General features: G+C 30.2%; 2 protein-coding genes across 5 annotated transcripts in view; one reads left to right on the plus strand and one right to left on the minus strand.

The window, feature by feature from the left end:
* Window positions 1-18,844: 18,844 nt before the first annotated feature.
* On the minus strand, window positions 18,845-19,961 carry LOC107455137 (Proteasome alpha6 subunit). The gene has a single exon (XM_016072606.4). It carries the CDS (start codon window positions 19,787-19,789, stop codon window positions 18,950-18,952), a length of 840 nt encoding a protein of 279 aa, XP_015928092.1. The 5' UTR covers window positions 19,790-19,961; the 3' UTR covers window positions 18,845-18,949.
* A 243-nt stretch (window positions 19,962-20,204) lies between these two features.
* LOC122268373 (elongator complex protein 1) overlaps window positions 20,205-25,973 on the plus strand; it is a 45,337-nt gene continuing 39,568 nt past the window's right edge. Inside the window, exons 1-4 of one of the 4 annotated variants that reach the window (XM_087161512.1) lie at window positions 20,205-20,461; window positions 22,114-22,252; window positions 23,834-23,968; window positions 24,548-24,629. In XM_087161512.1, the coding sequence (XP_087017638.1) occupies window positions 22,118-22,252; window positions 23,834-23,968; window positions 24,548-24,629 (352 nt within the window). In that variant the 5' untranslated portion in view covers window positions 20,205-20,461; window positions 22,114-22,117. Of the gene's footprint in view, window positions 20,562-21,714; window positions 21,825-22,113; window positions 22,253-23,833; window positions 23,969-24,547; window positions 24,630-25,973 lie in introns of those variants that run through there. The other 3 variants (XM_087161515.1, XM_087161514.1, XM_087161513.1) reach the window with 3 other exon arrangements.

A 25,973-nucleotide genomic window follows, 5' to 3' on the forward strand; every position in this document is an offset into this window, starting at 1 on the left:
CCCTGCATATTATGTTCATTCTATAAAAGGTAATTCGTTCCAGTGTGGCAACTGTGCTTAAACTAAATATGACTGCTAAATGTTAAATATCTAAAACTTTAAACAAAAAGGAGTGGAACTCATAAATATATATCTTTATTTTTGATACTAAAAACCTAATTTTTTGTGTTTCTGCCATATAGGTGTCCACAAATTACGTTCTATTTCAATTTTTTTCAATAAAAATTATCAATTTATGATCTTATTAATTAAACATCTTTTTAAAAGAGAATTTCATTTTTTAAAGATTCTTCTCAATAATAGGATTTAAAATAAATATTAAGTGAAGTGTTTTTGAAAATATATAGCTTTGTATAGTAAAGAAAAAGAAAAAAAAAAGTTCAGACAAGGTCATTAATAGGCGTAAAGATTTGGTTTTTCTGGTACTAAACTTTTTGTACCCAAAACTGTACATTTTTTTTTGCCAAGCATAAAAAAGTTATAAATAATGTTTGTTTTATAAATATTTTATTATTAAGTAATTCCAACTGTGCTCTCATGATGTTAAATTTTGAACTTGAACAGATTATGCTTTTAAAGTTAGTTAAAAAGGATTGGGGCAATTTTGAGGTAAGTCCTACATTTTGCAAATGTTACATTTTCACATCAGATTGTTCCTGAGCAGTTCTTAAAGTAAAGTAACATAAAAATGTGTGGCCAATGGGACAACCCCCAAGTGCCCACCATTAAAAAAAAGTATCATAAAAATTTTAGCATTTTTACTAGATAAGGATCAGGGAAACATTATTTTTTTTTTTTTGCCTACACGGAAATTGTGGCATTTTACACTAAATATACTCTCCAAAACAATTTGCAAATGTGGCTAAATATACTGTCCCAAGCCTTTCAATTCTAAGCTAGAAACTTTATAGAAATTTTTTACTCACTGATACAAATCCATCAAAATCTCTTTCGAAACATCAAAAATCAATTCCAAATATGCAATTTGGCAAGGACTTGTAAGCCCTAATTTTTCTACCACATCATCAAAATCAGGATCATGAATGTCCACTAGTAGGACTCCATCCTTTTTAGCAGCCACAAATACATCAGTCAGATGTTCCATGATGTGGCCAATATTTCCTGTCACTTGAGCAATAGGATCACTCTGATCGCTTGCAATGTAAACCTCTTTTTCAGAGGAAGATTGCTCATTCTGATACTTGGTGGAAGTTTTCTTTGGCCCTTCAAGGGCATTAAGCATATCAAGAAGTTCATCATCCGTCAATATTACTTCCAAATTGACATTATTATCTACCTTTGATTGCTCAATTTTATCAGCCAACATTAATTTTGCGTTGACATTAAGCATATCAAGTAGTTCTTCATCAGTCAATATTTCCAAGTTGACAAAATCATCCACAACTCCTCGTTCAATTTTTTCAACCAACATTGGTTGTACAACGACACCAAGTATATCAAGAAGCTCTTCATCCGACAGAACTTCCAAGTCAACATCTACTTTAATGGCATCAGGCTTAGTTCCTTCATTTGAACTTAACTCGTCACTGATGTCTTTTTTGAAGAAGAGAAAGAAAAGAAAGAAAACTCTTTAACAACTGCGAGTATAGAAATGATACTAATAATCAGCATACCTTAATATATTTCTTGCTTGGAAAATAGCAATTTTTAAGCGTCAATCGTTTGAATAGAAATATGTATCTTAATTTTATTTATAACTTTAATTATATTCACTCTATTAATTTTATTTAAAATTTAATTTCTAAAAAATATAACTAACCACAGAGACTTTGAAATAATATGTCACTGTAATTGTTCGGCTCTTTCTAAAAATGACTTGTGTAAATGAAACGTCTAATATCAACGGCAAGTGATTTTGTAAATAACATTCCCCCTCTTACAAAAGAAAAAAATTTGTATATTGCATCATAGTTTTCCAGCTCCTCTATTTGGGAAAAATATGATTAGGGAATCATCTTTCTAAATAAACTAAGCTGCCATATTCCTCTGGAGTTCCTGATGAAAATGCATGCAGTAAAATACAATTTAGTGGCAGGAGTTTTTAAGGTTTTTCAACTGCTATATGACACTGAAAATGAATGATAAACCATGATTCTGTTCTTAAAGCTGATTTCGGTAATTATGTTAAGAGGAACTAACAGTGAAGGGTGTTCATCTCACTGCACTGTACATAAACTACCTTTGGTTATGAGAAGTACTTCAACTGTAAGACGATGCACTCTCTCATTCCACGCAACAGATAATAAAGACATTGTTTCAGGTTATGAAGTGTTGCCTCATCCTCCTTATTCACCTGACTTATAACATTTAGAATTTCATTTGTTTAGTAGATCATTTGTTTTCATTTGTTTCATTTGTTAATGTAGTAGAAGTTATTATTTTTAGATTTGTGATCGGAAGACTTTAATATGTATTGTCCCCTTAAATCACTTTCTGTCTGACAAATGGTTCGTGCAAAATGCAGAAATTTAATGGGCAGTGAATGATTTCTATTATATATATATTTATATATTACCAGGAACATATTTTTTTGCATCACGAAAATTGAAGCTGATGGCTTCATAAAAAAATTATGTTTCAGGGCAATTTACATGCAAGTTTGATGTTAAATTAATTTTCATTAAATACATCGTTAGAATTTCTAAGAAATTATATTTCAATTTTTTAAGTAATAGCAAATTGTTAATATACAATATTCGCTTATTTTCCAATCTCTTGTTTCAAAGATTTCAATTAAGTTTGTGTCGATCATTAATAATCAATTAATTATTGTGCTAACTATTTACGCATTCAACATTCACAACTGCGCATTCAGAGATTAAGAGGTTTGTATAAGATAAGTGATGGATTACCATATTTGCCAGAAAAATCATCACTGGAATCAATTGATTCCACACAACTCAAGATTTCAGCACATTTCTCTGGCTGGAAAAAATATTAAAATAATTAGATATTTTGCAATAATTTTATAAAAGTTTTTAGGAGAATGAAACAGTAACAGGAATTTACACTTGGCTCACTTGGCTCGTAATCTAAATTTCATAAATGATATTGTGATTGCGTCATTTAATTGTAGCAGATGAATGAAAGTTAAATCTCTATCAGGATTGCATCAACATGAAATTGATCAAAGTTGCTTTTGTTAAATAAATATAGTTTAGAAATTTGTTTGTATTTGAAATTGGAGGAATAAAATTTTACCCTTGGGTTTATTGGTCTCTTATTTTTGCAGAAAGCCGGGAAAACTGACTTAAAAGGGAAATTTTATAACATTTAATTGAAATAATAGTTGGATAAAATAGAAGATTTTCTTTGCAATAAAAGCTCCAAAGTACAGTGCCTAATCTAAGTGGCTCCCAATTCTGTGCTCGAACCTTCAGTTTCACTTGATCTAAGTTAGGGATATTTAATAATAGAGCCCCGATTTTAACATAGCAAGGAAATCTTAAAAGTAGCGAAAAATATCCTAATAAAGCATAATATTCGTTTGAAATATTTTGTCCCAAAACTTACATACAGCATGCAATTGCATAAAAATATATACATGCATGTTAAGAAAATTTAGATGCAATTTGAATTAAGTATATATTAACATAAATTTGGGCAAAAAATTATTCAAAAAAAAAAATAATATAAGAAAATTGCCCTTAAATGTCATTACTTCCAAAATCTCAAGTACCACAAAAGAGATTAAATGTATTATCAAGGTCTAATAGTTTGAAATAACTTTTTTTTTTAATAAAAATGTATTTATAGTCATCAACAAAACAAAACAAATACGAATAACAAAATTTCGATTAGAGCTGAGGAGAAATGTTTGGCAGTATATCACATTTTATTTTGGTTGAATGTTATAACTGGCAGTGAGGCTATACAATTAGCCAGAACACTATCGTTGGTTTTTGTATGAGGAATGTTACCATTTACCTGAAACTCCAAATCATCATCCACTTCACCATCGCCGCCACAGCAGCACAAATTAGCGAAAAATCGCTTTATTCGTTGAAAATATTCCATAATGGAATCAAAATCGCTTTTTGAAAACTCTTGAATAAAAATCAAGTTATCGCCCCAAATACAAGCTTTGGAATGACGAAAATTTCTTTTAATACTGTCATTGTTGCGTTTTGAACAATCATTTTGCTTAGTTACAGTTTCTTAACAATTAAAAATATTCTTACTTCACTTAATTGTGGTGCTGTTTCACATTGTTAAGAGGTTGTAAAAAACCTATTGTTGATAATATTGTAACAATGTTTCATTATGATTAAAAGTAGATATGCCCATCCTTTTAGAGTATTGAACCACTGGGAACTTTTATCTCGGGTTGACATTTAAAAGGTCACGAACCATTTTTCCCACTTAACTCAGTAATAGTTAAGAAAATTAAACACTCATTATTCATTAAACCTCCAAGCGTTGAGTCGTTCGATAAAATTTTACAGAAATTTTTCTGTTTCCTATTTTCCCATTCAATAAAATGGAGAATCTTTATTTTAACGCTAGTAAGCATGCATCAGAAAGTTCGGAAAAAACTGGAATAAGCGCTCAGAGGGTTAAAAAAAAAACTTACTGTATATTAGAGATGACTTTGGGCACACTTTTTGAGACCTGAGCCTACTCAAGCCCGAGATTAACGCCTAATAATTTCTTCTGCCCATAGTATGAAGATAACTGATCTTTAAAAAAATACATTAACAAATGAAAATTACATAAATATAGATTAATAATACGCAAAATGCATTGGGTATTAAATTTTTTAAAAAAAGAAAGCAATGTTCTACGCTACTTTTATTAGTAAAACGCTTGATATTTAATATAAGAATAAAGGAATTGACTTACTCATTACTTGTAATAATTTGTTCCCTCTAATGTTTAATATTTATTCAAGTTGAGTGAGTTGTCTTTTATATTCATAACTCACAATTACAACATTAATATAAATCATAACTCACAATTATAGTTCAGTGATGCATAGCGTGGTACAGATAGAGTATTAAAATGGTTTCTGCTCTTATACACTATCTTCCACTTTTTAATGCGCATAATGCATTTAAAAAGTATCGAGCCCACTGAATGCGAAGTCAAATAATATTTTTCTTCTAAAACACTCCCAGCGAACTCCCATACTTATTTTACTTGCTATTGGTGATAAATTATGAAGAGAAGAATAATTTCACCAAGTCAAAACGAATATTCATGTTCAATTTCTTCTTTTAGGTAATTATTTTTAGAGAAATAAACTGCACTGAATCATATAATTCATAAAGTTGCTACCTTATCAGTGCTTCATACCATATCATTAGCATCTAACTGCTTTACGAGAATCAAACTCTTATGGCCTTTTTGTGGTTTTGCATAATTATTTTTTGTCCCGCAGTGGACTGATCGTTAAGACACGGTTCCCAGCAGATCACCGAAGTCAAGCATCACTGGCCACGGTCAGTGTGCGGGTGGGTGACCACTTGGATCAGTCTGCGTAGGGACCGAGGGTGTGCGGTATTGGTCCTCGTTAAACTGTGCTACCGTAAAGAGCTCGACTTCGCGCGCAGGTCGTCGGGCTACCGAAGCGGGGGTGCCATCCCCTCCGCAGAGGATCAAAATTGTGATGGAATGTCTTCGGATCATCCTCCGGAATGTTTCCCAGACCGTCGCTAATAGCCCATTGTGCAGCTCTAGCGCGACGTAAATTAACAACAGCAACATAATTATTTTTCTGAAAAATATAATTTTTTAAATTTGTCCACGTACAAAGTTCGAACCCTGGACCCTCGGGACCAGCAATTTGTTATTTCATACCACTTAACAGTACCGGTCTATCTGGTTGCCCGACTTAAAACAAGCTTTTTAAGAAATCTCTGCGTCTTGTCAAGATAACCATATTAAGCCACAATGTGTGACCCCTGATTTCATTTTTATATTTTATTCCCGTCGTTGAACAGCTGACCCAATTTTGGGTTTACGACTACTAATGTTCAACTCCGTAGCCTTGTAATTTTTAACCAATCCAGAGAACAAGGACACTCTTGGATCAGTACCCCCAGAGGTATTGATTCGTTGCGACTCGACAGATTTAACGTGCATCAGTCACCATTTAGTGTACGGGGAGTCTTCGGAAGGCTAGTATTGAACCCACAAACTCTTGGACATGGGCCCAGGGCCCTACCAACCAGACTATCCCGGCCTTGTGCCCCCTAATTTTATTTTATTTTATAACCATCGTTGAACAGCCGACCTAATTTTATGGGTTTAAGACAATGCTCAACTCCGAAGCCTTGTAATTTTGAATCCAATCCAAAAGACAAGGGAACTTCTAGATCGAGTATTGGGAAAAATTTGCCTTCGTGGAGGACTTTTTGATGGAGCTAACCAGCATTAGTGTTCCATGGAGAGAAAACCCACGAGAACCTCCCACGGTTAGCCTGACGGCAAGGGGACTCTAATCCAAGATACGTCTACCACTGAGGATATTTTACGTCAGTACTGTGGTCGGTGCAAGCCGGATGCGGAATTCGTATCAACTGAGATTCGAACCCGGTTCGCCGCATTGGAAAGCGAAAGCTCTATCTCCTGAGCTATCACGGCTCTGTGACCCCCAATTTGTCCATATTTATTTCCAAGGGGCTGGGATAGCCTGGTTTTTAAGGCACTAGGATCATGTCCAAGAGGTCGTGAGTTCGATCCCCATTGGTCGAACCCCATGGTGCACGCGGACTGGTGCACGTTAAATCTGTCAAGCCACAAAGTCCTCCATGTTCCCATAACAAATCATTCCTAGATTCCTTGTCTTCTAGATTGGTTCAAAATTACAAGGCTACGAAGTTGAATATTAGTAGTCGTAAACCCAAAGTTGGGTCGGCTGTTCAACTACGGTTATGAAATAAAATATAATTATTTCCTATTTGATAGATTATATCTGGTGTGATTTTTGCTTACCTGAAACTGTTTCGTTTTTGCCTCAGCATTTGACTATTTTTTTCCCCCGCTGTTGTTTTTACTTCCGTCATCACTGACTGATAGGAGTGTTTGTACAGAATGTGGATATTAATTCTTCAATCTTCGTTAAATGACAACAGAAGTTCATCTGATTCGAAGAGAAATAAACATTTTTTAACACCTAGACAAATGCATGCATTGAGGAAGCTCGATTCGAGATTATACAGGGACAATAATGGCTTCACACAATCGTATGGCGAAGCAGATTTTGGTAGAAGCATTCGATTGCCCCTTCTCTACTGTGCAAGGACATTACACTTTTAAGCCACCAACAAAAGAACGTTCTGCGGTGTTTGGGGGAAGTTTCTTCACAGAATAGTATGTTACCAGGGAGTAAGTATATCAGCGAGAAAAATCAAATAATTTTGTCAATATCTTATCTGTATAGAGCAATTATAATCGGGGGTTTTTTCTTGAAAAACGGTCTGTAAGACAAAATTTCTCTAACACCACAGAGTTAGCATTGATGGCTCAGGGCATAGAACATTCGCTTTCCAATGACGTGTACTGGGTTCGAATCAAGGCAATGGCCGATCGATGCGAATTCCGCATCCAGCTTGCACCGACAACAGTTCTGACGTAAAATATCTTTATAGTGTCGTAGACGGATCATGGGTTACAGTTCCCTTGCCGTCGGGCTAACAGTGGGAGGTTTTTCTCTCCGTGTAACGCAAATGCTGGTTAGTTCCATCAAAAAGTCCTCCAGGAAGGCAAATTTCTCTCAATTCCTGATCCAGGAGTTCCCTTGTCTTCTTGGGTCGTTGGAAAAGTTGAGTCGACTGTACAACGGCGATTATAAAATAACACCACAGAGTGTTTGCTTGTAAGAAAAAGAATATGTAATAGTAAGAAAGATCTCGTAGAATCAATGTTAAACAGATTATTCATGCCAAGAAAAAGCAAATACGTTCAGTATGTGAAGGTAGATCCAGTTTCAACGGGAATGATAGTGAGGGGGAGATTTAAAAGACTAGTGGCGGACCAGTTCAGTTTTTTTTTTTAATTATTATTAGTCGGCGTAATAATTAAAAAAAACATATAATTCATATGTTTTTTAGTATATACCTCCTATTCATCTTGTGTCGATAAAAATATTCACACAATATTAATCAACACATTAAACAAATTATAAGTAAATAACACTAAAATATTATCATATAAGAATTCTGCGATATGGTTGCCCAAGTCACCACCTTCTACAATCAGATTCCCAATCTACTGGAATCACAGGAATTATATTACTTGATTAAAATTGAAACAATTCAAAAATTGAAAATAACAGTTGACATATTTTAAACGCTCAAAAACAGGTGTCTATTTTAAATACTTACCAGATGTGAATGTTCATTCACGTCTGTCAACTCTTAAAAATGGCCGCCTGTTTTCGAGCACTTAAAAAAAGTCGATTGTTATTTCCAATTTATATATTTGTTTGAAGCGAATGGATTCATTGACGTTTGGCAAGTCTTGAAAATGGACGTTGTTTTTGAGTACTTGAAACATGTCGACTGTTATTTCAAATTTGTACATTTTCGAAGCGAATCTTGTAATTCAGTTTCTAGCGATTATTTATTCCTTGAGTAGCATATTTAATGCTGAAAAAAGGACATAATTATTTAACTTATTGCCATTTAATTAATTTCTAATTCAATAAACTGATCATATTTTAAATTAAAATTAAGTTTTGAGATATGAAACTTCATATAATGTATGTTAAGCCGTGTAAAACTTTACGTACGTTATAATTCAATTATTTTTAATCATTACTAAATCTTTGTTCATTACTAAATCACCTGTACATGATCCAACGATATGACCGTTTTGAAAGCCCGCCAGTTCCGATAGCAATTTGAGTATGGCGTATAACAAAAGGAACGCATCATTTGTGAGGAGTACATTCCACACTTGTTTACATACCCTCTGCATGCTTATGCATTTTTTAATGAATTTTTACACCTTACGTAAAGTAGCTATAAAGTAGAGTAGCTATGTTAAAACACGTGCGTCAAGTTTTTTTAAAATACTCATATATGTTCAAAATTGCTAAAAAAAAGTATTTAAATAATTTTTTTTTACCAAAGCATCATAAGAGCATTGCATTGTGATTTTTTTTAAAAGAGCGAATTTCTTAAAACTGGTTTCATGTTAAAATATGCGAGTCAAATTTTACAATAAAGCCTAAATTTTTCAAAAAGTGATCAAAGAATGTCTTTAAATTAGATTTTCTTTCCTTCTTTTTTTTTTTTTTTTTTTTACCAAAACTTGATATTTCCACAGTCTATATTAAGCAATGGAGCGGACTCTTCATTTTGTTTTTTTAAAAGAGCGAATCTTTAAAGCCGGTCTCTTGCTAAAACATGAGTTTCAAATTTTCAGATAAATGCCAATATTTGTCGAAAAGTGCTTAAAAAATGTCTTCAAATATTTTTTTTTTTTTTTTTTTGGCAAAACATGATATTTCCACAGTCTATATTAAGAAGCAATAGAGCGGACAGTTTTTGATTTTTTTTAAATTTTCTGAAACGAGCGAATCTCTTAAAACTGGTCTCATGTTAAAATATCAGTGTCAAATGTTCTGAAAATGCCCTTATTTGTCCAAAAGTGCTCAAAGAAAGTCTTTTAATGAGATCTGTTTTTGCCAAACTAGATATTTCCGTAATCCATATTAAAGAAGCAATAGAGTGGACACTTTGTGAATTTTTTCTAAATTTTTTGAAAAGAGCGAATCTTTTAAAACTGACCTCATGTTAAAATATCAGCGTTAAATTTTCTGAAAATGCCCTCATTTATCCAAAAGTGCTCAAAGAAAGTCTTTTAATGAGATTTCACACCTTGTGAAATTTTTTAAAAAGGGCGAATCTCTTAAAACTGGTCTCATGTTAAAATATTAGCGTCAAATATTCTGAAAATGCCCTTATTTGTCCAAAAGTGCTCAAAGAAAGTCTTTTAATGAGATTTGTTTTTGCCAACCAAGGCGTGATCTTCTGTAATCCATATTGTTGTTGTTGTAGTTAATTTACGTCGCACTAGAGCTGCACAATGGGCTATTGGCGACGGTGTGGAAAAACATCCCTGAGGATGATCCAAAGACATGCCATCACAATTTTGATCCTCTGCAGAGGGGATGGCACCCCTGCTTCGGTAGCCCGACGACCTACACGTGAAGTCGAGCACTTCACGGAAGAACAGTTTAACGAGGACCAATACCGCACACCCTCGGTCCCTACGCAGACTAATCCAAGTGGTCACCCACCCGCACACTGACCGCAGCCAGTGATGCTTGACTTCGGTGATCTGCTGGGAACCGTGTCTTAACGAACAGTCCACTGCGGGACCCGTAATCCATATTAAAGAAGCAATAGAGCGGACACTTTCTGAATTTTTTTTAATTTTTTGAAAAGGGCGAATCTCTTAAAACTGGTCTCATGTTAAAATATCAGTGTCAAATGTTCTGAAAATGCCCTTATTTGTCCAAAAGTGCTCAAAGAATGTCTTTAAATGAGTTTTTTTTTTTTTTTTTTTTTTTTTTTTTTTTTTTTTTTAACAAAACGTAATATTTCCACAGTGCATATTAAAGAAGCAATAGAACCGACACTTTGTGAACTTTTTTTAAATGTTTTGAAAAGAGCAAATTCTAAAAGCTGGTTTCATGTTAAAATATGTGAGTCAAAATTTCTGATAATGCCCATATTTACGCAAAAGTACTTAAAGAATGTCTTTAAGTGAGATTTTTTTTTTTTTTTTTTTTTTTGACAAAACGTAGTATTTCCACAGCGCATATTAAAAAAGCAATGGAGCGGACACATTTAAAAAGTGCTCAAAAAAATGTGTTTAAATGAGATTTCTCTTTTCAAAAACATTATATTTTTCCCAGTCCATATAAAAGAAGCATAAGAGTGGGAACTTTTTTTTAAATTTTTTGAAAAGAATGAATCTTTCAAAACTATTTTCATGCTACATATGTGTGTCAAATTTTCCTAAACTGCATATATTTGTCCAAGAGTGCTCAGAAAACGTCTTTAAATGAGATTTTTTTTTTTTTTTACCAAAATATGATATTTCATATTACATATGAAAGAAGTAAGACAGTGGACACTTTGTGAATTTTTTTATATTTTTTGAAAAGAGCGAATCTCTTAAAAATGGTTCCATGTTCAAGTATATGCGTCAAATGTTCTGAAAGTTTCCATGTTTGTTCTAAGATGCTCAAAAAACGTCTTTAAATGAGAACTGATTTTTTCGAAAATATGATATATCCACAGTACATACTAAAGAAACAAAAGAGAGGACATTTTGCGAATTTTTTTAAATTTTTTGAAAAGAATGAAACTTTTAAAACTATTTTCATGCTAAATATGTGTGTCTAATTTTCCTAAACTGCATATATTTGTCCAAAAGTGCTCAGAAAACGTCTTTAAATGAGATTTTTTTTTTTTACCAAAATATGATATTTCATATTACATATTAAAGAAGTAAGACAGTGGACACTTTGTGATTTTTTTAAAATTTTTTGAAAAGAGCGAATCTCTTAAAGCTGGTTTCATGTTAAAATATGTGCGTCAAAATTTTTGATAATACCCATATTTGTCCAAAAGTGCTTAAAGAATATGAGAATGAGATTTCTCTTTTCAAAAACATGATATTTTCACAGTCCGCATTAAAGAAGCATGAGAGTGGACACTTTGTGATTTTTTTTTAATGAGCGGATCTCTTTAAACTGGTTTCATGGTAAAATATGTGTCTCATGGACAACTTCAGTGTCATCCACAACGAGCATTAACTATCCTTGTATTGACTGACCAAGTGCAACAGATGTGGAACATCCATCAAAAATACATACAGCATCTTTATGACACATTGCATGCCTGTTTGCAATCTATGTTCTGGTGGTTGCATCGATTAATAATGTTTCTACATTACACATTTGAAATGTTTTTTTTTCTTAATTGCATTAATTGATCTTGAATTTTAATCAATTAAATATTCAGACAAATGATTGCCCAAGTTTCACTACTCTACAAAAAAAAATTTCTTGTTGTCTGGATCCCCCCCCCCCCCATCAGTTATATGCACTAGAGTTGGCGTGTGTAAAACTAAAGAATATTTTATTTTGAATTTTCTGTAAAACATTTATAGACATAAATGGGTATTTTTGAATTATATGACTCCCATATTTTTTAGAGAACCTAAGTGCAAATGAATTTCTTTTCTAAAAAAGTTGTAAGAATTCGTAATTTGTCCAGCCTAAGGTGATCTTTATATATGTACCAGAGTTGGCGAGTGAAAAACGAAAGAAATTTTTTTTTAAAAGTTTCCTGTAATTAGTTATAGAGAATTTTCGAATTATATGACTTGCAAATTAAATATTCGTATCGAACCAGTCATCCGTATTGAACAAATGCTGGGATTTGAACCCAGACAGTTCTCTGAATGGCGAACACTCTATCCCCTAAGCTACCACAGCTCAGGCGGAGGATTCGGACTTAAGAAGAGTTTTTTTTTTAAAGTTCGCTTCATACATCTTATGATATAAATTAGTATGTTAAGAAAATACAACGCCAATACTGTAAGTTGTAATTCCAGTTTCAAACTTGTCTCGTTTTCCCAAAGAATTATAAATAGGGAACCGATTATCCGGAACGATCGCTATTCCGGATAACTGATTTTTCCGGTTTTCTGAATCGCTATAAAAAGCCGTTTTTTTTAATTGTTAAAACCAACTAAAAAAAAAAAATATTTGGAAATAATCTTAAAAAGAAGAAAAAGCGATGAAGTAATACACTAATGATTATTTCCAAAATGATGGTAAGGTAAACATCTTTCAAAAAAGAAAGAAAAATCTTATGAGGAAAAAAACGTTTTTTTAAAAAAATGGCGGGAAAATTTATCGAATTTCGTTCCGGTTTATTGATTTCCGGATAACGGATTTTGTACTGTATTTGCAAATCCTCTACCTTTATCTGAGCTATATATATGTTTATTGTTTTATTAAACACTAGGCTAAAAAATTTTTGTAAAAATCTTTTAGATTGCTTAATGGTAATAGGAATGCAACTAAATGTACATTATTGCAATGAAATAACTTTTTATAACCAAGAATTTTTTTATCATCCTTGACAGAAGGGCCTGCCATCTTAAAAGGGAAACTAGGGAAGTGTGACTCGCCAATTTTAAAATAAACTAGTGGGATGTATGCCTTATGAGAAATTATTTTAAGGGGCAACATTCGTTTCGGCCCATAGAAGGTCCTGTGAGAGATAAAAAATAATTCAATGAGTAGAAAAATCGATATTTTATTACTTCAATGCAGACTATTAGTTATTGTAATTGTCTCATACTCCAATTAATTTGTAATTAATTGGTTAATTAATTAATGTTCTAACTAATAAATCAATTGGCAAATTAATTAACTAATTATTAATTAAATATTAATTAATTAATTGATTGATTTGCAATTACATACTCCAATTAATTTGGAAAATTTTTGAAAAAAAAAAGTAAAAAAATTTGATGTCAATTTTTTTTTTAAATTAACCTAACAGGTTTCTCTGAAAAACTACAGATATATAAAATTTTCAAAATCAATTTTGAGAATAAATATGCATTAAATAATACGTGAAAGTAAGTTCCACAAAATTAATTGGAGCATGAGATAATTACAATAACTAATAGTCTGCATTGAAGTAATAAAATACCGATTTTTCTATATATTGAATTATTTTTTATCTCTCGCAGAACCTTCTATGGGCCGAAACGAATGTTGCCCCCTAAAATTATTCCTCATAAGGCATACATCCCACTAGTTTATTTTAAAATTGGCGAGTCACACTTCCCTAGTTTCCCTTGTTAGTGAATGTTGTGAAACACTCTTCTTATATTTCTAATTTTTAACACAACCCAGTAATCAGAGTAACATGCAATTTAAGCAACAGAGTAAAATTATGTTTATAAAAACTACTATAGTAACCTATTTTATGTAAAATTAAATTTTAAAGAAATCAAATTTTGTGATACAAGCAAAGGAAAACCACAAAAATGTTTTTCAGATTTCTTGATGGCTATAGGATTCTATCTAAACGTTCATTATAGCAATGAAATTACTTTTAAAAATTATAATCATTTTTTTTTTATCATTCTTGATATATAGCCTCTCATCTCAGTGAATGTTGTGAAATGCTCTTCTTATTTTTTGTACTTTTCTGTACAACCCAGATATCATAGTAACTTGTAATTTAAAGACAGGAGTAAATTCATGTTTTGAAAGACTTTTTGAATAAAAATAATTAGAAGTTAAATTACACACAAACGAAAACGACAAAAACGTTTCAATAACAGCCTAATTGAACGCTAGCAGATGATAATAAGACTATCTCAGCAATTATTAACACTTTCCAATTTATTGTGCTTTATATGAAATTTAATGTTTTGGGCAGCTTTGATTTCTTTCAAAAATATTCTTTATTTTAATTTACTTATTTTTTGTTAGTACTAATTGTGTTTTTATATTTCAAGTATTTGAATTTCGCAATGACATAAAAAAGTAATTTCTTTAAATTTACATATTATAACAATTCGGAAAAAGGTTGTTTAACATCCGTAAAATTTGAGAATTTCAAATTTGCCTGGCACAGAGACAACGATAGAATGTTATTTTAAATATTATTGATCATTTCGATTTATAAAAATCAAATAACAAGAGAACAAATTATAGACAGCTGCTATAAAGAAACAACTTTAATGAAGTTTTGTTTAAACAAACAGCTTAGTAGAGGGCGGTGGTGTAGAGTAGAAACCAGTTACTAGAATAGTGGTGTCAAAGTTCACCATGAGGTCCGGTTGGTCGAGTTATTCATCTTTATGCCTTTATATCTATGTTATTTACATAATAAGAAATCTATATTTTCTTAATAATAATTAGTTATATAGTAACAGGCTTTTAATATTGATGTACTTCGTCATCCATTTGATGATCTCGGAGGCATTTGCCCTCTTTGCACGTTACTAGCATAGTCTTAAAAATATCCATAAAATATTTAACACAAGCATGATTTTTAAAAAAAACATAACGAGATCAAGAGAGTCGGTTTCTGTTGAGAAATGTTCTTCATTTAAGGTTTATACTAATCCATTATGGGTATTTCAATTCATTTTTGCAAAATTTATATGAACCCTTTACAGGTCATTCAATTTATTTTTGCTTTGCTGATGTGTGGTTGCGTCAAATAAATGTGTTTTCTGTAAAAAAAAAAAAAAAAACTGTTTCTTCATTAGGCTAGTTGCATACATTTATGTGCACATGAAGGTGTTATTGAAATTGTATATATATAGAGAAGTTGCGTTGTGATAGTTAACCAGTATTAGTGATTGGTAATTTGATTCAAAGTTAGATATAACTGAGTTTATACAAACGGCTGAGCCGTCTCACAACAACTTACTTCACAGCTAATTATCCTTTGTCCATAATCACCAAAAAAAAAATTACATTTGCAGTATAGTATTGTTTAAACTGTTGAAATGAAGTACTCACTCTCTGATGGTGTTGAAAATTGAATAGCCTAAAGTCTACGATCGAAATACAAGTTAACAAAATTTTTCCCATATTAGTAGTTGAAACAACTGATTAACAACATTCACGGTAGGTAGCTATATATGCATTTACCATAATAGCAACTGCATGCTTGTATAAATGAGACGCAGCGCTACACCACTCCCAGAGCATTACCAATCCTTGATTCAGTCGTACTTTGGTGCATCCACAGTGTTATTCAAACAAGTCTAATTAGTCTTGAAAAAATAGAAGTCACAAATTTTATATGAGGGAATAGTAGTCAGATTGGCCAAATTATAGTATACAAAATGAAGTACACTTACTGCCTGTAGCATGTGGATGATAGGCATAAACTCTTTGATTAGATGCCCCAGAAAAATGGATTTGATATAAGCTTATTTAAAGCGAAAAAATTAATGATGTATTCATATTTTAAATTCTAAATTCATATTTTAAAGTCAGTAATAGGACTGGGCTATAAATCGATATATCGCGACATATCGATTTAACGCCTATATCGGCAAACCGATACAGCAAATTTCATTCCAAGCGATGCATCAGAAATCTGATTTAAGCCGTCGAGTGAAGAAGACGATATAACGATATAGCGATACATGCAAGGACTTTCTCTTACGTTCCGATGCCAACTCGCGTTGTGGAAGACGATATTGTTTCGTTATGTTGAGACGGCCTTGACTGATGAGCGGTAGAATCAGAATCACTTTTGAGACTTTATATCGTTATATCGCATGTTCGTTTTCGCACCTTCGCGATTTGAAATCGTTTCTTGTAGATTATTTTCAATGGGATTAACTTCGTGATCGCCGTCGTAACCTTGTTCTGAACGCAATCTATTATTGAAAAGAATTTATAAAGAAAAGTTTCTTCATTAATTAGATAAGTTTTTTATTTATTTTCTGACAAAATTTTTTTTATATTTTTAAATGTGAAAATTATCGGAAATCTACTTTAAGGCACCCATAAGGAATTAAATTACAAAGTAAATAAATTTGTTAGGTTATTTTTTTACTTTCTTTTAATTTATTAAAAACCTTTCGGATAAAACTTCTAATAATTTAATGGGCTTCTATTACTGATTTTAAATTTATAAATCTTGAGTTGTTTTTATTTTTAGAAATAAAGTTAAAACAAAACTTATTTTTGGACATAAGTCAATAAACTTTATTTGTTCAAAAGAATTTGAAAAGTTTGCGAATTTTATTCATTTCTTTTTTTTATTTTTTATCAATTACTACTTCGTTTTATTAGAGAGTAAAATCATTATTTTTTTTAATTTTCGTTTTATATTATTAGTTAATTAGCTAAATATATTACCGAATATCACAATTCTTTTGTTTTTATTTTTAAGAATTTAATTAAGAAACTTTGCCTTACTTTGTTTTTCGTTTGTTCATTATTTAATTTAATTTAATTATTTATATGAAATAATAATAAAAATAGTGCTTAAGAAGCATTTTTTTTCTGAAATTTATTTAGCTCTTTGTTTTAAGCATACAAATAATTTTTTAACGAACTTATTTTTTAAATTTTGTTCCTATGCTGTTAGGTAAATATATTGATAAATTTCACTTTTATTTATTTTTTTATTTTTAAACTAAGAAATCTTTTGTTATTTGCGTGATCATTTTTAGAAAATATAACAAAACTTGTGTTTACTTCTTCATTAAGAATTTGAACATTACGATCGAACTTAATAATTCTGTAATTATTTACGCATAATAGTACAAGCAAATATTGATTTGTTAAAAAAAGTTTCTTTTTTAAAAAAAAAAAAAAAAATATTTTTAACACTTTGTTTTAAGTGTATAATGAATTTCTTAACAAACATTTTTTTTTAATTTTTTAAATTTTCTTTCAATAATTTCAGCTAGATATCTTTATAAAATTCCCTTTTTATTTTTAAACTGAGAAATCTTTCAGAGAACGAAAATTTTAAGAAATTATTACAATTCTTATGTTTACTTTTTAGTTTAAAATTCGAACATTTTTAATTTTAAACTTCGGCTTTTAGTCAATCTAACTTTTATTTTAATTAAAATATATTTTGAAATTTTAAAATCAGCTTTTGTTTAATAACAATATTTTTTTCATTAAGGGTGTTTTAGGGGTTAACTTAAATTAAGACTGCTTATACCTTATAAACGATAAAGAAGTGCAAATATTTCATTCTGCATCTACTCACATTTTTTCAATAAATATTTTAAGTAAGATTTATACATCTTAGTCAATTTATTTAATATCTTTCTTTAGCAAAACATATATATTTTCAAATTTATAAATTGATTTAAATCAATATGCGTATGAAGTCTTGATAGAAATCTGACTTTCTGTGCCTTAAAGTAAATGAAATTCAAAAATACTATATCGCGATACATCGCTATATCGCGATGCAAAACTGACGATATATCACGATATATAATTTCTAATATCGCCCAGTCCTAGTCAGTAATGTTTTTTTTTCGAATGGCAGGCAGTGAACTTTATTCGTTTCGCCCTAGAAGATGCCAGAGGTGTTAAAATTTTGCTTTACCCAGTGGGCAGCTGTGAACCAAAGTCACGGAGGCGAGTAACATTGCCCACGCCACAAACCCGTTCATTGGGTGGGCCACATTCACAGAACAGAAGAGAGAGAAACATACATGCCCAGAGCGGGTTTCGAACTCGCAACCATTGGCTTCGCAGTCAGGCGCGCTAACTGCTCGGCCACCTGGCCGGCAAAGTCATTAATGCAAATACAAGCAAAAATTATTGCAATAAAAAATAAAAAAAAAACGATATTTGAGGACACACTCCTTATTCATCTTAGAATAGCCACCTTAAAAGGTCTTCTACAATAGGTAGAATTATAATCATTTAGTTAAAAGTCAAGCCAATATTTAATTAATTATTAACTCATATTGTTCAAGTGGATTTAATTTTTGCAAATTTTGGTTCAAATTTTCTTCAAACAAAAGAAATATAGTTCTTAACAGAAAGGCACTTTTATTGGATAATGAAACAAATTAGCAACTTTGACGCATTGTGTTAGCAATTAAAACACTCGATGGCAAGCCAACGAATTTCATTTGTAAGGATTTTTTTTCCCACCATAACAAAGCAAACTTTAACTGTAATTAATTTCTAAGTTAAAAAAAATAAGCAAATCTAAATAGAAAATATATTTTGAGGTGAAAAATAAATTTAAAAAAAAATTAACTTAATGCTTAGGATGTTAAAGAAAATTCAATAGAAATAAAGCAAAGAGAAATAATAACCACATAAGTTATTCATTGTATATTATCAAAAAACATGTTCTTTAAAACATTAGACATTTGAATAAGAATAATTGAATTTCACAAAAGTAACTAATTGTTCATTTAGAGTTTAATCAACAGCCATAGTTTCAACTGCTGCTTCAGGTTCTGGTCTTTTTGGTGCAGCATCATCGGGTTTACTATCACCAGGTTCATCTCCACTTCCAGCAACACCTCCTCTTCGAGGTCTCTCATCGCCTGCAATGGCTTGCAAATAGGGTTCCACTTTTTCATCTTCATACAATGAAAAGTCCATGCCCTTTCCAACAATGGCAACTGATGCATTCTTTGAATTTAATTCAACTTCATTAGGCAAACACTCTCGAAGAGCACGTAGAGCATGTTTCACCAATTCCTCTAAATTGCAATCTTTAAAATCGTTTAGATACTTCTCCAAGTAGGTTCTAGCTGATTGAGATCTAGCACCTATGGCCATAGCCTTGCAATCAAAGTAATTAGCAGATGGACAGGTTTGATAAATGTGAGGACCAAGATCGTCATAACCAGCAACAAGAAGGCCAACACCATATGGTCTACGATCATAGCGTTGGGTACATACTTGCATCTTATTTCCCAGTCGAGTAACAAGGCGATTAATCGGCAATGGGGCATCACGGCTAAATCGGCTGTTTAAACATTCTGTACGCATGTACTTACTAAGAAGTCGAGCATCAGCTGTTAAGCCAGCAATAGCAATGCCACAGTGGTTATCAATGGGAATGATTTTTTTCTGATGGGCGGATAATTCAGATGAAGCTCGTTTTAAAGCCACTAGAACAGCATGAGTGTTGCTTTTGATCCCAACAGTAGCAGAGCCTTGTTTGACAGCTTCCATGGCATATTCGACTTGATGGAGTCGGCCTTGTGGACTCCAAGTTGTAACATCGTTGTCATACTGATTCCGGAACATTTTAAAGTAATAATAATTAAATATTAAGAGTTAAACACAACTGCAAAAGTAATGTATACTAAGTTCAGCCGGAAAACTGAAGTTTTCGAAAATACAAACAGCAAGTCACTAGTTTAAGACTTGGTTGCAGTGAAATGGAGCAGAAAACCATAAAGAAGAATTTTCAGCATTTCAACTCTGAAAGCTATTTTAAAAAGGCGAGGTGCATCAAATTAGCTTTATAATTTATATGATAGATTGATGGAATTTATAATTATTGTTATTATAAAAATCAAAATTTAATATAAAGTATAGTTAAAATTAAATGGCAACTGAAAGCTTGGAAAGATCTTAAAGAACCAGTTAAATGCGTTTTTTAAAGTTACGTTCATTTGGTAATTTTATAACATGTGGAACGTTCCAAATCGATCATAAGTTTAAAGAATTTTGCATTTCGAACGGAGATATATATATTTCGTTTGTTTTGTAAACAATTATTCCACATGCATATTGAAAAATTTTTTTTTGAGGGATGACAGATTATATAGAACTGATTGAAAAACGGATATTATATTTTATTTTTACACATTTTTTTTGTTGATTGACTTATCTTCTAAGTGATTATGATATAATTTTTCATGTTAAAGTGTGTTATAATATTTAGTTCACATCGGCAATTACATTGTACAATAGGTAGTACTATTTTACCTAGATTTTTAATTGTTTAAAAGTATGTTTTTTATTAAATTTGTCACTGCATAGGACCGAAATTAAGTAATTATTACAGTGAATGGTTAGTAAACAAGTCATTCTTGATATACATAACCCAAGAAAGTATTATTATAGTTTTTTGCAGTTTACTTAATTTCTATTGTTGAAAAGCATAAGTTTTTTTTTTTGGTGAACAGAAATTTCCTACTATTCTAGTTTTTTATTGTAAAACTCTTAAAACAGGGTTATGAAAACCACAAACTGTCTAGAAATTATTTGGTTTTGGCCAAATAAAAAAAAGGCTGGCATCTCTTGCAAAAAAACCTGGCGTGAATTGATTCTAATTGTTAATATTTTTCTCACATGCCAGAATTTTTCGAATTGTTCCGTTTTGCACAAAATTTGTTTCAGACTATTCGATTTTCCTGCAGGCAAATGCCAGAAAGAAAATAAACCTAGCGATTATTCTCGCAGAGATCTTTATAGAAATCTCCCCGTCCTTGTTCATTTTTCACTTTGAAACTTCAAAACTGTTAATGAATACCTGAAAACAGTCAGAAGAATAGATCACTGGAAAAATGACAAGAAAATAGTTCATATGTAATAGTAAGGTTGTCTTTATATCCCTTGGATGATAAATTGATTAAGATACATGCCTTTCTAAAACTCGAAACAGCACTTTCGAAAGAAAAATTTTTGTTTGACCCTCCTTACCTATAGAAACGCTGGCAAAAGAATATTTCACGAATGACAAAACATTTTTAAAAAATTGATGAAATATTTTATTATAAAACTCAATTCTGTTCCTACATATAAAAATATTGCATTAAATTAACCAAGAGAAAAATTGTTGTTGATGTTAATTTATTTTTTGTACCATGTCTTTCAGTACATATATCGTATATTTTTATATATTAGACTTTGTATTATTACTTTTATGTAACCAATCGTCATGTGGCAAATCAAAGAGACTAAATAAAAGTGGCAACTTAAAAATTTTCTGAGTTATTAGATGGAATTTTAATAATTGTGCTATTGATAATATGAATTTTTAAAGATTAAATATTGAAAGCTCATAAAATATGCTTCATCTTAAGTGATTTTTTGTGCATTTTCTGCATTTTAAAAAAGGGAATTTGAAGATTTGGTGAATTAATCGTAATACACTTTAACACTTATAATTTCTATGTAAATATTTGTAAATAATGTGGTGCTAAATAGACTTAATTACAAGAAGATAATATGATAACTATATGCTCGTGGGACTCTTAATTTACCATGATTAGTCTTTAAGTTTTTCTAGATCTTATGCAAATTATATCCTTGATTTGTATAATGAATATAGGTATGTATTATGAAATTTAGACACATATTAAACCTTTTTTTTTGTGTAAAATATGATGTTGAAATATTTTCTATCAAAAAGTAAGTTTGATTACTTATTAATTAAAAAATATAATGATATTTGTGATAAACTATTTTTGTGCATAGCAAATATAAGTCTGAAATTATATTAAAAGTCAAGAGAATTTACTTATGAAGTTGATTTGAAGCCTCTTGAAAATATAATATTTATTTCTAAATTTTTTATGGAACTGTAGTCTTAATAAAAAAAGTTTTTTATCTCTTTATAGAAATATGAGAAACTTAAAATTGGTCCGAGCTTCTAAAAAGACTGTTATAGAGAGTGACAGTTTTTGTCAGGATTTTGACAACTTCATATATTTCAGTAGCAGTAAAGGAATTTATCACTTTGATCAAGTTAATAATGAAGTAAGTGGTAAAGTTTATTATAATTAAAAAACATTTATATTTCAAATAATTCTTTGCTGTATAGATCATATAATTTTAATTAGGAAACTATTAATATTTTTGAATTTTACTAGTTATTGTACCTTTATTATTCTCAAATTAATTTATTACTATTATCTCAAAAATGATTAACATGTAATCAGTTCAAAACAAAATATTTGTTTTGTTTCTATAACTACTGAATAAATTTGTCTTTATTTTTTAGTTATAAGAGCAGTGGCAGTCATAGACTTAGGTGCCCTCCTTCTGGCTAGATTTTTTAGTGTATTCTATTTTAAAACTTTCCGCAAAAAATTTAAAATTATCCAAATCAAAAATACTCGGGTGAAAAGATATTTATAATAATTTATTTTGTTTTGATTTATGATAATGAAAAACATAATTGTAATACAAAAGCAAGCAGAATTTAGAAAAAGTAGTGAATTGAAAACACACTTTCCACATTAAAAGGAGATGGATCTATAATATGAAAGTTATATAAACTCACTATCTTACAATAACTATATTCAAATTTTAGTTAAGGGTTACTATTATTCATAAGGGAAGTTAAAATATATCTTATAAATAAAAATTATCTTATAAATATAAAATTCATAGTTTATCAATAGTAGTATTCTATCTTATAAGTATAGTTTTTAGTGTACTTTTTTCTGGAGTGTGTCTGTCCTGCACCATGGGTTTTCTGAGGGCATTATTTACACCACTGTAAGAGTGACAGATTTTGAAATCGGTGGCAAGATTGACACTTCAACTTAACGACATTGAAGTAGTATTTTGTTATGCTTTTTACTTTAACATAACTCAAAATTATTTTATTATCATTGTATTGGTGTAGTAAATTTGCATGTTATTTCATTAAGTACTGTGTTTATTTTTTAAATTAAAATAATATATTTACATTAGTAAAACTAAATTAATTGACGTGGCCATAACTTAGTGTAACAATTAATGCTAATTAATTTATTTTATAATTTTTAATCATGAATTATTTGACGTCTGAATTTACAAATTATAATAAAAAGATTTGACTGAAAATTGCTCTAAATTGAGCTTCTCTAATGCTTATGCTCAAGTACCTTTGACTTTAAATATTTAGGAAAACTATTTTATTTTAATCAGGAAGTTATCTTTTTCATCAATTTGCTTAAAAAATTTAATTATTGTTCTTAAAAGTGTTGTTTCTAATAGGGTGAAGTGTGACTTAACTCAAATCTCCCCTGATAGAGGCAGGATCACTAATTTGTGAGGCCTATTCCACAATTTAGATATAGATCTGAAGGGGAAGTAAATTTTTTCCAGATCCCGATACCCAGACCCCTATACCCGCTCAATAATGGACCACTGAATTTTTTATTTTACCCTCGTGGATATCACATATATTCAGTGAGTCTTAGCAGTATCAACCCTCTTTGGGACTGAAGTTTAATGCTCTAACCATGGGTAACCACATGGCCCAACAGTGGGTGTTTATATATTTTTTTCTAAATTTGTATTTGTGAATCAACAATTTGTTTACACATTTTCATAAAATTTTCTCTAAAGGTCTCATTCTGTTCCGGTTTTGATTCAGAGGAGCAAGAATATGTTATTGGTATGGAATACATTATGGAAACCAATAGTATTTTCCTAGCATCAGCTTCAGGGAATCTATATTTGTATGATATTGCAGAAAAACAAGTATATATATTTTCTATCTTTCAACATTTGTGTATTGTCTTCATTTATTACTGCTTTACAAATAAAATTAATTCATTGCTTTTTACCATATTAAAAAAAATCAAAAAGTATAAAATTTGCAAAACAAAGGGCAGAAAATCTAAATTGCTGTAAAATATTTCTGTTTTATTTATAAGTTATTTATGTCTGTGTTGGAACACAAGCTAGATTAAGTGGTGATTATGTAGGAAAATGTTCTACGTTTAAATTAATATGATATAATAAGAAATGATTTCTTATAGAAGTAGGAGACATTAATTTGGAAATTGCCCTCATAGTTTTTGACACAATCTGTTAAAAATTTTGGTTCTTATTTATTTATTTATTAAATATAATAAGCGTATAAAAAAACTTCTAGGTTTAGTAGGTGGAATATTTTAGTGATGTATTTTTGTTCAGAAATTTATAAATTTGTTTTTCTTTCGTTTTAAATAATCAGGAGACCAATGTGAATCTTAGATGAAAAGGTTAAATTTCTTTTTATATTAATTTTGTTGTGCATATTTTGAACTAATACATGTTTTATGTTCATTAAATTAGGTTAGTAACATTGGAGCTGTAGAAAATGGTTTAAAAGAATTTGCATGGAGTCCTGATCAAGAATTTCTCATTTTATTAACTGGTAATATTTTATATTTTCTATCTGTACATTTTGCAACTTATTATTTCAATTATATTTGTTTACATGATTTTTGTTGTCTATTCGATGTTTTAATTTGTTCATACGAAAAATATACATGTGTAAGAGAAAGAATACCTTTTAAAGTAAGAGATCGCATCATTTGCAACATAAAAAATCAACACATATAGTTATGTGCATTCCTTTTAAAATATTGGAAATTCCCAAGCATTAGTCAAGTTGTTAATTTTGTGTGCTCACTTGATGTGATGCTTACACGTCTTACATATTTTGTAAATGTTAGATTAACCCATATTAGGTCAAGCATAGAAATTTATGAAATATGGTATTATTTTCTTTGAAATATACTTACATTACATTTTAAAGTAAGAGATCACATCCTTTGAAACATAAAAAATCAGTATAGTTACGTGCAATCCTTTTACAATATTGGAAATTCCCAAGCATTAGTCAAATTGTTAATTTTGTGTGTTCACTTGATGTGATGTCAACCTTTATATATTTTGTAATGTAAATGTTAGATTAACCCATTTCAGATCAAGCATAGAAATTTATGAAATATGTTATTATTTTCATTAAAATATGCTTAAATTACATTTATTAAGACAAAAAAGTTTCATGTATAAAAGATAATATTTCATTTAAGAAATAAAATGGTGTGTTTGGCCACTGCACCATTGACCAAGTCAATGGATAAATCATTATGTTGAATACTAAATTTTTTTTATGACATTTGTTTTACTTTCATTTCATTTACAGAACTTGCAACTTTAATCCATCATAAAAACATATGATTAATATTAAACGGAATAATTATTCATTTTCAAAAAGTCAAATTTGTAAATAGTGGTTTCAAGTTAAAAAACTAGCGTAATTTGTGTTTGAAAATTCCTCTATAGGAAGTATTTACTCTAATTGAATTATTAATATTTTATAGTTGTCTTCAGAACTCTTGAAAATAAGCAGAAAATAAAATTCATGAAAAATATACATCACAGCGATAATAAAAAATATTTATTGAAATTGTGCATTTATGCAAATTTGGTTGAAAATAGATTAATACAATGTTTAAAAAATACAAAACGCATAAAGTTACAGAGGAGCGTTTACACAATTTATAAACTGTTGATTGAAAAATTCTCTGTTCACAATTTCTTTCATTGAAATCTCTTGGTTATTATTATTTCTTTTTAGTTCTCAATTATTGTTAAGTACTGTTGATGTATGTTATCCAAAACTGTAACAATGCTTTTCATAATAATGATAAACAAATCCTGAAAGAAAAATTCTTTTTTCAAAGAAGTATTTGTAAACAATTTTATCATT

Source organism: Parasteatoda tepidariorum, chromosome 4 (genome assembly GCF_982258835.1).
Source record: "Parasteatoda tepidariorum strain Cologne lab strain chromosome 4, Ptep-v5.0, whole genome shotgun sequence".
Classification (NCBI taxonomy): domain Eukaryota; kingdom Metazoa; phylum Arthropoda; class Arachnida; order Araneae; family Theridiidae; genus Parasteatoda; species Parasteatoda tepidariorum.